General features: G+C 41.8%; 2 protein-coding genes across 2 annotated transcripts in view; both read right to left on the bottom strand.

Annotated features, from left to right (window-relative positions):
* LOC126372093 (von Willebrand factor A domain-containing protein 8) overlaps nt 1–16,864 on the bottom strand; it is a 240,443-nt gene that overhangs the window by 133,282 nt on the left and 90,297 nt on the right. The gene's annotated exons all lie outside the window — the stretch shown is intronic.
* Nucleotides 12–15,454, bottom strand: LOC126372115 (ubiquitin carboxyl-terminal hydrolase 5). The gene is made up of 17 exons (XM_050017698.1): nt 15,255–15,454; nt 13,127–13,252; nt 12,407–12,592; nt 11,592–11,698; nt 10,743–10,908; nt 9,625–9,792; nt 8,476–8,637; nt 7,085–7,188; nt 5,358–5,541; nt 4,744–4,955; nt 3,994–4,116; nt 3,390–3,504; nt 2,600–2,713; nt 2,211–2,358; nt 1,550–1,765; nt 1,054–1,163; nt 12–579 (listed from the first exon to the last, which is right to left on the bottom strand). The coding sequence occupies exons 1-17, from the start codon at nt 15,357–15,359 to the stop codon at nt 517–519; spliced, it is 2,409 nt and encodes an 802-aa protein (XP_049873655.1). The 5' UTR covers nt 15,360–15,454; the 3' UTR covers nt 12–516.

Genomic DNA, 16,864 nt, shown 5'->3' on the forward strand with positions numbered 1-16,864 from the left:
GAAACAACAAATAAGAGAGCATTTTAATAATGTATTTTCAATTTCGTTGTCTGTTGCTGCTTCATACTGCGGCGACCACCACTGTACTGACGCTAGGAAATAGGAGCATCACCTCCTTAAGGGTAGGCAGTAACTGTATGAGTCATAATTCCGAGAGCAAATCTAGTAGCAATAACAACAACATAATATGATTACATACAATTACGAAAAAGTTATAATACAAAACAGCATGTTACAATAAACAATTGCACTCTTGTTAAAAATGTAAAAATAAATTGCAAAAAAGAAATGCATTCTTATGCAAAATAACTACTTTATAAGACATAAAAATACAATTTAGTTAACCTAGTTGAAATTTATTAAAAATTTGTTTCTATAAAATAAATATCGCCTAAAAAGTAGTTATTTAAAATCTCTTATTTCTGTGTCATATTACATAATGCAGTCTAGTACATTAAATTCTGCGATCCGTATAACGGAGCCATTGATTTTTGGTTCGAATCACTAGCGGTGTCATCACAGCCTTTCATATAAATACAAGTAGCCGAGATCTTTGGGAGGGTTTTCTGAGAGCGCCACCTGTAAACATATATTAGCAAAAGTTCATATACCGTTAAGTTCTGTATACTGTTACACCGTTAGTGCGAAAGAGACGAGAGATACGTCTCTGTCCTGTCGTTATTCTAATCATGCTATGTGAAGTAAACCAGATTGTTGGTGGGTAGTTTTAGCTAGTTCATATTTAACAGTTATAGACACCCAATATTACGACACTGTTGCAAGTGCCATGATCATGGGATGACTGATGAGATTGGAGTGGAGTAGGTAGATCCATAATTGTCTATGGGCAGACATATCTGTCTATCCTCTTTCTTTGCCGCTTGTTTATTTATTTTAGTTATTACTTACTGATGTAAATACGTAGTCGTTAAGCGAGTCATGAGGAGCCTTTGGCGGCTCAATAGTAACCCTGACAACAGGGTTGATGAGGTTGGTAATCCACCTCACAACCCACACGATAGAAGAAGTAGATGAAGACCCTGCACAACCCACCTTGTTGTCGTTGAAGATGACCCAGCGGCCCTCGTGCAGCACGTGGCACACGTAGTGGCCCACCATCGACGACGTGCCCATGTGAGATATGAACGCCACCAACTTGTACTCTGGAAGTAGAGAAACAACATAAATACAGAAAATCAGACTACGTCAAATAACGGACTGGTGATAGATCCGCAGTGACCTGAGTGAGTTTCTAAGAATCGGGAGTTGTATGAAAACGCCCGAAGAGCTTCCTTGCTCTCCCCAATTGGGATATAGTCGTGAGCTATATGTGTAGAGTTCAAAGATGGAAATGTACTTCAAAAAAAAATCTACAAAGAATTCTACGAACTTCATATGACGTAACAAACCTGCGTCATCAGAAATGTCTACATCATTGACCTACGATTTTTTGTAATAGGGATTTGAACCCAGGACAGAGTTGGTGAGACCAACGCTCAACTGCTGGCCCACAGATGCCGTTATATATGTGTGTGTGTGGAGTACTGACTCTCGGGCCCGTCCCTGCAGCCGAGCGTGCGGTCGGGCGCGGCGGGCGCCTGGTCGGGCGCGTCCAGCTCGCCGGCGTGGCTGAAGATCCAGTCGACGGCGCGGCCCACGTCTCCGCCCGTGGCCGCCAGCGCCTTGCCGGCCTGCGCGCGCGTGAATCCCATGCTCATTATCTGCTCCACGCTCGCCTCGTCCGCCACAGCGCCGCCGCTGGCGCCTGCAATAAGAATTTACTGCATTACTACTCAGTATGGACCCTACAACAGTGGTTCCCAACATGTTTATGACTCCCCCTCCCCCTACCCCTTTGAATTATTACACTTAGTATCAATCTAAAAAGAAACCATAACTGTTACGTTTATTGTAAATAATCGCCAAATTCATTCTTCGTTTGAAATCTTTCACGGACTACTAGCGGGGAACCACTGTACAACAAGGTAAAAAGACTTTGAAAATTAATTCCAGGACAATCATATTAACTCCTCTGCTGGTCTATGTCACGCTCATGTCTATGTTACGCTCATGTCTATGTCACGCTCATGTCTATGTCACGCTCATGTCTAGGTCACACTTATGTCTATGTCACCCTCATGTCTATGTCATACTCATGTCTATGTCACACTCACGTATATGTCACGCTCATGTCTACGTCACGCACCCACCACTGTTATTCGCGGGGTGTTCGAACTTGTTGGCGAAGTCCCAGTCCGTCATGTGTTCCATAAGCCAGTTGGAGGCAGCCTCCATGCCAGAGTTGTTGGTGTAGTAAAGCGCCTTCTTACACGCCTCGAGGGGGAAACCCATGTCTAGCTGGAATAAGATATAATAAAATATTATAGTCCAGTCATTAAAGGGGTTGTAGGGTGCGTGAGAGGATTCTATGACTTTTCTTCATAAATGTGTTCAGAGTATTTAGAGATTAATATACTAAAATTATATATAAATAAAAGTCCCCACGTCTAGGGGGCGAGCCGGAGTGGGGGGCAGGGGGGGAGGGGGTAAGGTCCCATTTTTGGGTTTTTCACTAATATTATTATGCATAGCTACTCACAAGTTGCGCGAGCAGGTTCTCGTCGAACACGGGCGCGGGGGTCTCGGGCGCGCTGTCTGGCAGCGGCTGCTCGTCCGGCTGCGGCCCGCGGCCGCGCAGGCACGACAGGTCCATCTGGGAAACGCGATCAACTCATTAGGACCCGGTTATATATATCAATCTTTCAAAATACATCACTTATATGTATTTTGAAAGATTGATTTTTCAAATAATTAAAAAAAAATGTTTCAATTAAAAATAAACTATTGATTAATTATTAGGGAACGTCTACAGTAACAATACAAAAACAGTAGGAAAAAAATAACTTACACAAATTACATACAGGATGTTAGTGACATCGTAACGTATACTGATGGGAATGATTCTGAGTTGATATCAAGTGGATTTTCCTATCGGAAAATTCATTAAAATTGTAGTTTTTAAATTATTTTCAGTCCCATACTTTTGCGACGGAAAATTCCACTTGATATCAACTCAGTATCATGGTCTGAATCATCCCCCAAAGTTTTCGTTACGATGTCACTAATACCCTGTATTACCGGAAACGTAAAAAATATAATAAATTTAAACCTATCTCTAAAAAGGGACATCAGCTCAGCAAAATGTTGTGACACTCCGACGTTGAGGGAGTGCCACAACGCTGATTTTCAGCTGTGCCTTTGTGTTCTAAGTCCTGTATGCGAATTCCTTTAGTGGCGATTTTATGTTCACTTAAAATCACAAAACACAATGTGCTACCTACCGAAATGTGTATTCCATCCTTAATATTTTAGGGTGAATCAGAACCCACCTCCCAGGGCATCTCGACGGCGACATCCAACTTGGCGGGCGTCCAGTCCTCCTTGATGGTGAACTTCTTGAGTTGGATCAGCAGGTAGTCCGGAAACGTGGCGAGCCGGGTCATTCTGTGCAGCAACGGATTATTACAAGTACAATTACACGTTACAATTAGCAGCCACTCTTGGTATTAAGAGTCCCAAGAAGGATAACACTTTGTGAGACTGTGCTTTATTTGTCTAGGACATTGCAGACTGAATCACTTGATTGCCCGGAAAAGTAAGATGATTCCTTTCTTCGGAAAGCACGTTAAGCCATTAATCCCGGGCTACTAGCTCAAAGACTTCCACCAACCCGCAGTAGAGCAGCGTGGTGGAGTATGTTCCATACCCGTTCCGGTTGATTGAAGGAATTGACTGTGCCCAGCCGGAAGACGTATATGGGCTATTTAAGTATTTTCTTTTATATAAATAAGCTTAATAATAACCCTGACATCAGGATTACTGAGGTTGGTAGTTGACCTTATACCCATATCTTTTCAAGTCGATGGTAGACTAATATAGTGTGCTCGGCCACATCCCCATGAAAGGAGTTGTGAAGAAGTTTTGAACACTCACTTGTGTGCGGTAACTTTCTTGTTGACCGCGCTGCTGAAGAACTGCTCGACAACCTCCTCCTTCATGAAGCTGTCCAGGCACGCCTTGAAGGGGATCAGTGGCCGCACCGTCGATGACGGGTCCCTGCAATGTACACGTGCATGTAGCTAAATATACCGTAGAGTAAACAGACACGTATTTCACACGTTTGTTTCGTAACAGCCGACTGAGTTTTGAAAAGATTTGAGCCGATTTTGGTGTTGGGGGTGTTAATCTGCAAACATTTGGATTTTAATTGCAAGCGTGGCTGCAAATGTCCGAAATTCTGGAGTAATCTAGGCAGCAGTCGGTAGTGTCACCATTATGGCTTATGAAGATATCAAGTATAGTATGGGGCGTTCCCAGGCGCTGTCCGCCGGCGTCGGCGGCGTCGGTGGCGGCGGCAGGTGGTGCTGTTGGTGCATGAGAAGGTCATGAGGCTCGCGATCGCGATCACTTCCCCCATACATCATTATTACCCCGAGGCATTTTTTTTTTTTTTAATTAAGATGGGTTTGCTCTTGACTTCGTTCTCGTTCGATTTTCTGAAAAAACTAAACTTTGTATGGCGGCCATCTTGTTTTTCCGCCATTTTGATTTTTTTTCGCCGGCGATTGGATTTGACTAAGATTTAAATATGTTGTGACTAACAGGCGCTGTCCGCTGGCGTCGGCGGCGTTGGTGGCGGCAGGAGGTGCTGTTGGTGTTACGAGGAGGTCATGAGGCACTCACAGGCGCTGCCCGCTGGCGTCGGCGGCGGCGCGGCGCCGCTCGTAGTCGGCGAGGGCGGCGCCGTTGGTGGCGGCGGCCAGCGGCACGGGCAGCGGCAGGTGGTGCTCGGCGCGGGCCGTGTAGCGCACGCGGCCCGACGCCCCGCACGCCACGCGCTCCTCCACCGCGAACTTCAGGCAGTCCGCCGGGTTGGGCTTGTGGCGGCTGTGGCGCTGCAACAAACAACACATGTCACAGAGCGTACACAAACACCCTATACATATGCTTCCCCTCAATCTTCCTCCGGTTGATTGTGGACCATACTCCACAACCCAGGTGCCCGAAACTAAAGGCTTAACGTGCCTTCCGAAGCACGGAATCATCTCACTTTTTCGGACAATCAATTCGGATGATTCAGCCTGCAATGTCTTGGCCAAACAAAGGACAGTCACACAAAGCGATATCTCATCGGTAATCGAACCCGGACCTCCAGATCTGATCTGATCTCTTTCTGTATTAAACCGGAGCTGTCAAATCTTCAGGTAAAGTAAGCGGACCCTGTGAGAAACGGGACATTGCTAGGGAGATGATGATGGTCACTAACACCATGCATATAAACTTTATTATCAGGTTACCTCTAGCAAGTTGAGCAGGTGCAGGTAGAACTCGTGCGCGTCCTGCTGCCGCTTGGTCATGAACTCGGGGTGGTCGCGGCCCACCAGGTGGCGGTACATGTGCGGGGACACGCCGCGCTGCCAGCCCTCCTCCGACGCGGGCGACGAGTAGCGCCCCGACAGCAGGCCCACGCCAAGCTTCGCCCTGGAATCGTACAAGTGGCACTATAATTCATCCCCGTAGCATTGCTCCTTTTTTCACAGGATCCGCTTACCAAACCTGAAGATTTTGCAGGTCCGGTTTTATACAGAAGCGACTGTATGACCCATGGTATAAGAAGACCAGGTATGCTCAAAACTGACAGCTAGCATTTTCAAGGTTAGCCCAGCTTCATCCGACCCTGCGTTGCCATTTCGTAAAAAATAAATTACCCACGTCCAATGTTTTCAATTTACTTTGCAAGGAAATTTTTACGTACAGTTTTAATGTTTTTTGTATACGTGACAAATATTAGTAATTAAATACATCAGTCAGTAATTCACTTAATTTTCAATAATAAAATTCGCGTCCTTGGAATGTTGGAGATACCAATTGAATGGTAACACTTATGTCATCAATGGGACAGCAATGGCAGCTTGTCATAGGATTGAGCATACCTGGTCTTCTTATACCATGGTATGACCTTCCAACCCGCGAAGGGAAAACCAGCCCAATACAGGTTAGGTAACATACCTCCGAAAATGCATTTCTTCGGAATGTAGGTTTGCTCACGATGTTTTCCTTCACTGCTGAATCATTTATGATCCAAACATGAATTCGACAATCATTGGTTAAGGCCTGTGCTGGATTCGAAGCTGCCAGCTCAAAATGAGAGGCAGGCGTTCTACCAACTGGGCTAAAATAATGTGTTTATTTATTCGAACCCGTGACAGTATGGCGTAAGTCACGCGTACTTAGGACAGGGCTATGAGTCATTGCTAAGTGAGACATTGATGCGGTGGGTTGGGGCAGGGGTGACTAACGTCCGCTCTGTAGTTCCGGGCGCAAGAATAGGGCTACGGTACCCCCTGCCTGTCGTAAAAGGCGACTGAAAGGGGACACTGGAGACCGTGAGTGGTAAGGGCGGGGGCCCGAGCCGCTCTTCATACGGTCTCCGGGAGGGACGGCAATGTGACATGGCCTCGCATTGCCGTAAAACTGGGATGGCGTAGGGGTGGGGACCTACCCCGGGACGCGCTTTTTATAGCAGGCGCGAGGGAAGCACCGGTGCGTTCGTTAGAGATCCCGGAGCTTCCCGACATGCGCAGCAGAGGGCCATCGGAGGGGTTTTAGTCGGTAAGAGTCCGACATAACCTCGTCGCTCCCCCGGGTGGCGAGGTATCCATGAGGATTTCCCCTTCGTAACCAAAAAAAAAAAAAGGGGTGACTTACGTGCCAAATATTTCTAACTCTGTACATTGACTAACATAGAGTAAGATTATACTAACCCAATGAGCCTTGCTACTTGAACCAATAAGTAAATTACTTATTATTATTATTTGTCGTAACTCATTGTTACATAATTCATAAATACAATTCGAGAATAAGTCGAAAAGTAAAATAAGATTGATTTTCGATCATCTTAGACTGCCTTCTATTTCTAGGTTAGCATTTTGTTATTTATATTTGACCCTGTCAAGTCTCCTATTTTGTTATCTGTTTCGCAATTAATAAGCTCATAAGGGTAAGGCTGCAAATAAGTACTTACGTTTGTACATTGAAATCGTTGACAGGATCCTCGGGGAACGTGGAGAAGATGTCGGGAGCACCTTCCACGAATCTCCGGACAAAGTCAGGCATACGAAATATCACCTGAAATAAGAACAAACCCACATAGAAGAAAGATCGACATTAGAGAATGGGATAAGGAACAATACTACGTCATCATCATCATCAGCCCATTAACGTCCCCACTGCTGGGGCACGGGCCTCCCCTATGGATGGATAGGGAGATCGGGCCTTAAACCATCACGCGGGCCCAGTGCTGTTTGATGGTTATTAACGACTGATAATGCAGCCGGGACCAACAGCTTAACGTGCCTTCCGAAGCACGGAGGAGCTCGAGATGAAAACTTTTTTTTTTGTGGTCACCCATCCTATGACCGGCCTTTGCGAAAGTTGCTTTACTTCAACAATCGCAGACCGAGCGCGTTAACCGCTGCGCCACCGAGCTCCTCAACCTGCTCCTCCTCATACGAAATATCACCTGAAATAAGAACAAACCCACATAGAAGAAAGATCGACATTAGAGCATGGGATAAGGAACAATACTACGTATAGAACGGCAATTCTCCGCTCCCCACCAGGGTCTGAGCTGGGTTTGTGAGATGAAGTGTCCAGGGTGTGATTAGAGTGCGAGAAAGGTCTCATACTTCACCACTCACTTCACTCACCACACCCCGACACTACATATTGACATTATCGTACACGCGCATCTGTGTGCGTGACGTCTGACGCTTATACGATTGAAGTAACACTGAGGGGGTGAGGTAAACCTGGCTCAGCCGCTAGTGGGGGGCGGAGAGTTGCTGTTCTATATGCAGTATTATTTATTCTATGCCACTACAAAGAAAATGGAAAAATTACTTATCTTACTAACTCAGTTAAAAAAACAAAGAATGGTCTGCATGGTCCACACCTCATACCATTACATCTAATATTACGAAGTGAGCGTATGTTGTATACCTGGATCCGGAGGACGTAATATGCGATCCTGACTACCCGACAACGAACACATTAGGGGGTTAAAAAGGCACATAAAAGCAATTCATCTAAAAAACATAATCCTCTCAGAGGACGCTCTGAACCGAGGTTCGCGCTTAACTGGGCACCCTCAGGCCTGTTGTCAAATTTTTGTACCGGGTGAGGGCCCTCAGTGCGCAAAATAGTAAATAATAGTAAGTAGTACATAATAGTAAATTGTCGAACAAATCAATATAACTTATTGTTCTTAGACGTCTTAATCTGATCATATCATCACTTTGTTATTTAAGTAAATTGTGGGCACTCTTTGTCTTCACTTATCACTATGTAACACATAAATGCTGTATTATGACTGTCTGTTGTCCAAAATAAAATAAAAAAAAATAAAAAAAATACCTGGAGCACACTGTTGATGTAGCACGAGTTGCCGAGGTTGTTGAGTCCAGTGAGCGCGGGCCCGTGCAGCGGCCGCAGCTCCGAGCTGGATTCTTGCAGCGTGTTCCACTCTCCTGTACGCTGGTTCAGCTCCAATTCTAGTTCCACCATCGATTTGTCCGTCTGCAAGCAATTTTGAATGATTAAAAGAAATCGATTAGTGTATTATATTTTTTTTCTTTAAAATGTTTTAGCAGAGTCTAAGATAGTATGTTCTAACTATAATGGTAACGTTTGAAAGTGACTTCTGCGATACGGGCTTTAGCCTAGTGGAGGAGTTACAGCTAATCTTGTAAGAATGTTTAACAACAGTTAAAATATGTATTAAGATGATTGTTTGAAAATAGTTATAAGTACTTAATGTTTTTTCTGAATAAAATTTTATTTATTATTATTATTATTTTGGTTTCGACTGAAAGATCAATGCGTCGTCGCTTTGGTCAAAAGACGACGCCCTTCGTCGAGGTTCGCGCCCAACTGGACTGAGACGACGGGACCGCACGCGGCGGACTTGACGGCGGTCGCCCATCTACTCTCTATCTCGCTCTAGCAAATGACGGTTCTAAGTGACAGAAAATGATAGAAGCATCAAAGAGCGATTCCGTGCTTCTTCTATCGTGTGGGTTATGAAGTCGATTACCAACCTTATCAACCCTGGTGACAATTATTACTGAGCCATCAAAGGCATCTGACATCAATCATATATCGACCACATACTTACTTCTATAAGTAAGTAGTAACCGGGACCATCGACTTACATTATTCGAACCACATGTTGACAATTGCAACATAAAAATACCTTTAAAAAAAAAGGTTATAAAAAATATTAATTCTTTACTTTTTTAAGTTAATTTTATATTCATCGATCTATCCCTTACGTGTTTACGTGACGTGTTTGTAACCTTTGTAATTACCTACTAAAACTGAATTATATGCGAAGTGGCAAAACAATCAGCGTTTCTTTAATACAGTCTACGAGTGGTGAAATAATCAATCCACACTTTTAACACCATGGATCATCTAGCTTTCGGACAATCGGATCGATTCCGTGCTGAAATGCGGTTCAACCCTTAGATCTCCAGACTTACACTTCTCGCCCAAGAGCCTTACCTTTTGCAACTGCTGCACATTAATGCCGAAGTGCTTGAGATGGTCGGCGAGGAAGGGGTCGATGACCATGTCGTCCTCAGCGTAAGAGAACACGTCTCCCTTGCCGTCTGCCGTGATGGTGCCCAGCTTCACCGCCAGCGGGTAGCCAGTTTCGCGGTAGTGTTCCACCTGGGGTGAATAATACAAGCGTCAGCGTCCACATAATAGAAAGAAAGAAAAAAACATTTATTACTTCCGGACACCACAGACACAGACAGACAGGTGCATTACATTTAACACAGGACAGAAACCACACGGAAATCAATAAATACACAGAAAAAAAAAAACCAAAACAAAAAGATAAACAAACCAAAATCATAAAAACAATAATACAAGCGTCCCTTGTGAGAGTGAGGCCCTTTTATCTCAGGACGTCCACCACCACCTTATGATCATTTCGACAAACATCCGTCTTGCATTTTTGCAATTGTTTTAGTGGAAATTTGATATGATGTTGTTGTCTTGTTTTTGTGTGTGGCGTCCTAATATACTTTTTCTATAATAAACTTTTTCTATTCTATTCTCTTTGCCAGCTATGTTTAAATATCATGTAACAGCGGGCGAGTCCATTGTCATTAACCGAACACAAATCCTGGAAACCATGTGATACCAATTATGTATGATCTAAACATGAATTCAAAGTAATAAAGTCGAATTTAATTATTATATTTTAATTATTTAATGAGGAACTCGCTGGCGCAGCGGTAAACGCGCTCGGTCTGCGATTGTTGAAGTTAAGCAACTTTCGCAAAGGCCGGTCATAGGATGGGTGACCACAAAAACAAAAAAGTTTTCATCTCGAGCTCCTCCGTGCTTCGGAAGGCTGTTGGTCCCGGCTGTATTAGCAGTTGTTAATAACTATCAATCCGCACTGGGCCCGCGTGATGGTTTAAGGCCCGATCTCCCTATCCATCCATAGGGAAGGCCCGTGCCCCAGCAGTGGGTACGTTAATGGGCTGATGATGATGAATTATTTTATTTTATTGTATTTTTTTTAAATGGTTCGAAGCCCGATCCGGGATTCGAAACAGGGACATCGTGGATTTTTTTACTAAATACTATTTAGCAAATATACTCACCGCGTGATCGTTCCCGCCAGAGCCATCAAAGAACCGCCGTCCACAGAGTATGGAGCCGTCAGTGAGGTTCAGCCACAGGTTGGTGTTCAGATCACACTTGGCACACTTCCAACCCGATGGCGGGACCTTGATGCCGTTATCCAGCTGCTTCAGGTTTACTGCGTGGCTGTCAATTGTAATGATATAATCATAAGTATACTGTATGTCAATAGGGCAGTTTACAACTAGTCAAATCGGTTACTTTTTACTAAACGTCAAAACGCGAGATTACTATGGAATTTGTATGGATATCAAACCTGTGACGTTATAAAAAAACGTGAGATAATGTCGCATATAAATTTTTCTTTATTAAAATTCATAAATAGAAGAAAGAAAACGTTTTTGTCACCTTTATTTGGTAATCAGAACTGGTCCAGGGTGGGGGTACGCTCTATACCCCTCTGGTTGATTAAGGGGACATATATTATAATACAGGCTATTTATAACATAACATAAGCTCACGGCTATATCCCAATTGGGGTAGTCACACCTAACCGAGATTTCTGTTACACCACGTGTCTAGGTGTGTCTGTTAGACTATTAGGCTATTTCTGTTATGTATGATATATGATGGAATGGAGCAAATGGAATCCCATAGTCTCTGCTTACCTTGGTGGAAAATAAGCGTGAGTTTATGTATGTTTGTTATATCAATTGGATTGATTGAAGTCATTTCGGAAAATGGAATGGTCCTGACAATGAAGCCGGAAGGACACAGTGGAGCTACCTATCCTGCCGCTTCTGTATAAAACGGACCTGTCAGATTAGGTAAGCGGACTCTATGGAAACCGGGCCGATTTAGCCACTTACACGGACACCTCGCGTGCCTCCCCGTCCCAGGTGCCTTGCATGGCTGCCATTTCCGCCATCTTGAAAGGAGACTCCGCGTCTATCACGCCCTGCGCCGCCTTCCTCACCTGACCAGACAAACGCATATATGTTAAATACACTCAATTAACACGTCAAACCGAAACTTTAGATGAAGCGTGAGGCAGTTTCCAATCTACAGGTCTTTATTAATCTGTAGATCTTTATTAATTGATTGTTCTTGATGTTGTGAATTTCCTATCTACCATAACCTGCGGCCGAGATTTTCAGGCAACAGTTAAACTATAGGGTTTACAACATCGTGAGAAAACCCACATTCCCGAGAAATGCATTTTCGCAGGTACGTTCCCTAACGTGTATTGGGATGGTTTTCCCTTCGCGGGTTGAAAGGTTAGAAGTGCAGTCGCTTCTGTAAAAAAAACTGTCAAATCTTCAGGTTAGGTATGCCCTGTGAAAAACGGGATAACGCTAGGGGGATGTGTTAAATAATAAATAGGGTTTGGATTTTAAAAGCACATCCAGTCTTCCGAATATAAAGTTTGTGACAGCCAGCTAACTAACTGCACTACTGATTGAAGGCGCCGTTAGGGTGGACCATTTGGGCGCGCTTTTTTTCTTGTTGTAATTTTTTGTGTTTTTTCTTGTAGCTTCTTTTCCCTGGCTATACCAGTTGTGAGAACCTGCAGTAGTTTTATGCGGATGAGACGTTCGCTATGTAAAAATGACGATTAACAGTGTAACTATGTTGTCTACCAAATAAATATATTTTTGAGTTTGAATTTGAGCTATTGTTATACCACTTCAGGAAGCGCAGTGTCTGGCCAGGGGAAGGTGTGGAAGCCTGGCAGCACGACGACGCTGTAGTGGTCGGTGTACGTGTACTTGGTCTTGCCGTAGTCCGGGTCGAAGCCGCCCTCCACGCCGATCGCGAGTCTCGTGATCTTCTTCTCCGGGCCATCGCCTGTCTTCTCGGGTTCCGGCACCTGCATACATTATAATTATTTTCTGTATTTGTATTATAAAATAGGAGGATCGCAAAAAAAATATACGGTCGAATTGAGAACCTTCTCCTTTTTTGAAGTCGGTAAAAATATTACTAAATAAAGACCAATCTAAAGGTGACAAAAATGTTTATTTTTATTGTTTAACTTATTTATGATTTTTAATAAAAAAAAATATAATAATAAGTATGTACATTTTGTCACGATTTTCTATGACGTCACAGGTTGCTTTTTCATAAAAAATTGATAGTAATTTCGTGTTTTGACGTTTTGTAAAAAGTAACTGATTTGACTAGTTAGAAACTACCCTATTATAGGGAAGGGAAGATGTACCAAAGGAAGGTAAGGTGAACAGTTGAAAGAAATTACAGTAAAATTGGTACCATAACCTTAACAGCTTGTATACCTTAAATTTTTGAAGCCCTGGGTCAAATTAAAATATATTAGACCTATGTAATTAAGTTTAACAAAATTAATATTAAAGTATTATAATAATTATCAACAATAATATCTTACAGGTTTCTTCTCTCTTTGTATGTGAAGGAAGACTGCATTGCCGGTCTTCTGAAAGTACTGCTCAACATAGTTTCGCCCAAAGCCCAGAAATGAGGTCAATGACACGTACAATCCCGTTTCGGATTCCTGCAATCAAATAATTACTATATATATAATAATTTGTAATGTTTTTTATATTTTATAGAAAAAGTTCATGTTTTAAAAATTAGGAAAAATACAATGAAACCACAAACACAAGACCGTAATTTAGTTTAAAAAGTGCCCCTATAATTTGCATAAAGGAGATAACACACTATCACCCTTTGCAAACATGTGAAATCATGTGGGCCCTCTGCATTAACTATTGAACATTCAGTACAAACACAGCAAAATGTTGAACACTCCTGACTTGTATTTGGGAACATTTTTAATCCTAAGTGGCTTTGCTTTAAGCCTTTTGAATTTAAGAAGAATTGTGAAGCAAAAGGGTCAATTTTCAACAGTGTTGCTCTCAGAAAATATTCTTCTAACTTGTATTGGAATAGCATTTGTGAGCCGATCAGTGTCTGAAGTTCAGTTTCAAAATATGGATACAGGAGATATGGAAGTGAGATCCGCTGAATTGAATGGAAATAACTTTGTGTCAAAATCTTGTGACTTTAAAGTTGTGTTGATGAGCTATGGACCTGTCATTGTGTCTTTGGTTAACAGTTTTCTAAGTCTTATCATTGACAACTATATGCATTATAGAATGTTGGCAAATGTTAAGGAAAGAGATGATGAGAGTACAGTTAGAGATATCAGTCAGAGCGGCAGTGTAGCAAGGAGGATTCAGTTGAAAAAGATTTATATGTTTTTGCAGAAATATTTTTCATACATTGCAATAGGGTTGCAGTGGATAATTCCTGTACTAACGGTGCTGGCAATGTACCCAATGGAAGTGAAAGAAAAGTTGTTGCTTTTCAGAGATTTACATACCACAGACCATTCTTGTATGGCCATGTTAAACATGAACAACCAATCTTGTTCTTATGAGAACACCTTTACAAATTTTACCTTAGAATTACGAAAGTATATGCCTTCTCCTGCAAATTACATTGAAGTGTATGAAAATGATTACAGATCAAATAATAATTCTGAACAAATTGATTCTGTAGTTAGCAATGTTTATAAAATTGTTGCAAACTTAAACAATACTTTTATGAACATGAATGTAACCAGTCCATACCTATTCCGCACTTCTAAAGATAATTTAGGCCAGAGGTGCATGAAAATGTGTTACATTGAGAATAAGAAACTTATTCTTTACATGTTTTTATTGGCTATTGTGAGTTATTTTGTGCCAATAACAATTTCAGCTGTTATATTGACAAAAATACATATAATGGATGTTCAGAGGCCGAATTTAAAGACCTATGTTAGTAGAGAATTGCTATATAACATATTGTTTTGGACGCCGGTCATGTTTGATACATTTCTCTCTTTAATTTTATGTTCATATTCTATAAATGATGTGAGAACATCTTTGTTTAATGTTGTGGCTAATGTATACCAAGCTGTCAAGAACTTTATGAACACGAAATATTTTAAAGACAATACTGTTGTTCCTGTGTAAACTAACTGTACTATGTTCTTTGTTTATGTATTTCATACGAAATAAGTACATGCCAATTGAAAACCGATCGCAAGTTAGAGAGGAAAAAAAAAAGACATGCCAATGGTTTTTAAGCTTTTAAGTCATAATAAACTGTATTATTTATCCCTTTATTTTAACAACTCTGGTGTTTTCCCTAAGAGGTATTTATGTAATAGCAGTAAATAAACAATTTAATACCTAATTTGCCTTATAAATTGAAACCCTTTACTTAAGTGTTTTCTACAGTATAGATAAATTGTTGAAGGTATACCACCCAAACATTTTAACGTTGTAACAGCATCAACAACTTTAATTGGATCCATTGATTACCTATTCCTATTAGACTCACTAATAGAAGTCTATGGCTAAAATACTGTCGTACATTTTTGGCGAATTATTTAAATACACGGGACGATGTTTCATATCACCATGCAATCCATATCCAGTCAAAAAAACGAAATAATCATCGCGAAAACAAAGTAAAAGGAGGTTAGAAAAAAAAATGCAACTCACCGGATTGTCAAATGAATACACGCATTCATCTTTGTAAACCATTTGCCGTTCAGCTGGTATTTTAATTTTGGACAAATGTGGCGTTAATAATTCAATTGACGCCATAGTGTTCTTCAAAAATCTTATATACAAAATTCAAGTTTTTGACTTTTGATAAAAATGTCTCCGGCGACGCTCGCTCCAAAACTACGTTTGTAGTGATGTACTGCCAGACTATCGAGTAACGGTAGATCGAACAGCGGCATCGATTAGCATAAAACCACAACCCGGACACTCTATAAATAAATATCGTTCTAACCCTGTGTCGCCTTACTACCCCATGTATGCGAACGAGACAAACAGATGGCCTAAAGGTGTATGTAACCAGGCCAAAAATTCCAAAAAAAAAAAAGAGAGACAAACAGACGGGAAACAAGCTCGTATTTGTGCGGAGTGGAAAATGACCCTTATATACGTGATATTGTTGTTCATTGTTCATTACTTTCGCTCACACGAGTCCCTCTCAAATTCACCGTCTACAGGTAATACAAAATCGTTTCATGCGGAAAGCCACGGGAGCTCCGTGGTTCCTTCGCAATGAAAATCTGCACATTGACCTAGGTCTACCAATCATTGCCCAATGGCTCAAATTAGCTTCCAAACGTTTTTTCGATTCTGCTCCGCACCACCCAAATCCCCTGGTAGTTGCGGCTTCCGAGTACATTCCGCTTAGGGACGGTACTGAAAAGTATCGGCGTCCGAAGGACGTAATATACGATCCCGACGACCCGATTACTCTAGCCATAGAGGCAGCCAATCAGCTCGCGGCACCAAACACTTCAGGTCCCCGATACCGACCCCGCCGACGTGGTCGACGATTTCCCTCATTCAGCGCTTATCACTATCGACCCACTAGGGTCGATTAATTCTTTCAAATATTTTTCCTCTCAGACGACGCCCTGAGCCGAGGTTCGCGCCCAACTGGGCACCCTCAGGCCTGTTGTCTTAAACGTTGTACCGGGTGAGAGCCTTCAGCGCTCCCCATTTGTCCGGCCAAGTAGTTAATGCCATCTGCGGCAAATCTACAATAAGTCACGTCAAAAAAAAAAAAAAGTTGTTCATTACATGATAAAACATAAGCATAAATAGTCTGTTATAGCGGCAAAAGCTTACCTTAAATAAACCTTTAATAAATCGAGGGGGTAAAGTACATAATTCTTACATAAATATTCAAAAATATAACGGCAGAGGCTTAAATGTCCAATCACCCTCTGTCCTCAATAACTCTCAATATTTTCCCTTACTTTTACTAGCACTTCCTCATTTTTTTTTATTACTATCTTCCTCCGACACCACATTCAAAGGCCTCGAGACACCCATTATGCTGACCCGAAAATCAAGCAACAATTATTTTTATTTAATATGACACAATAAATTTATTAAAAACATCATAGAAGCTAAGCTACAAGGAAAGAGAGGACGGGAAAGACCAAGAAGAATTTACATGGAACAGATATAGCGAACGTCGTTTTTTTTTTTTTTTTTTTTTTTTTTTTTTTTTTTTTTTTTTTTTTTTTTTTTTTTTTTTGTAATGGCACTAGTGTTGCTTTGTGCCAATGTCAAGTTTTAAA

The sequence above is a fragment of the Pectinophora gossypiella genome, chromosome 13, assembly GCF_024362695.1.
Source record: "Pectinophora gossypiella chromosome 13, ilPecGoss1.1, whole genome shotgun sequence".
Taxonomy (NCBI): Eukaryota; Metazoa; Arthropoda; class Insecta; order Lepidoptera; family Gelechiidae; genus Pectinophora; species Pectinophora gossypiella.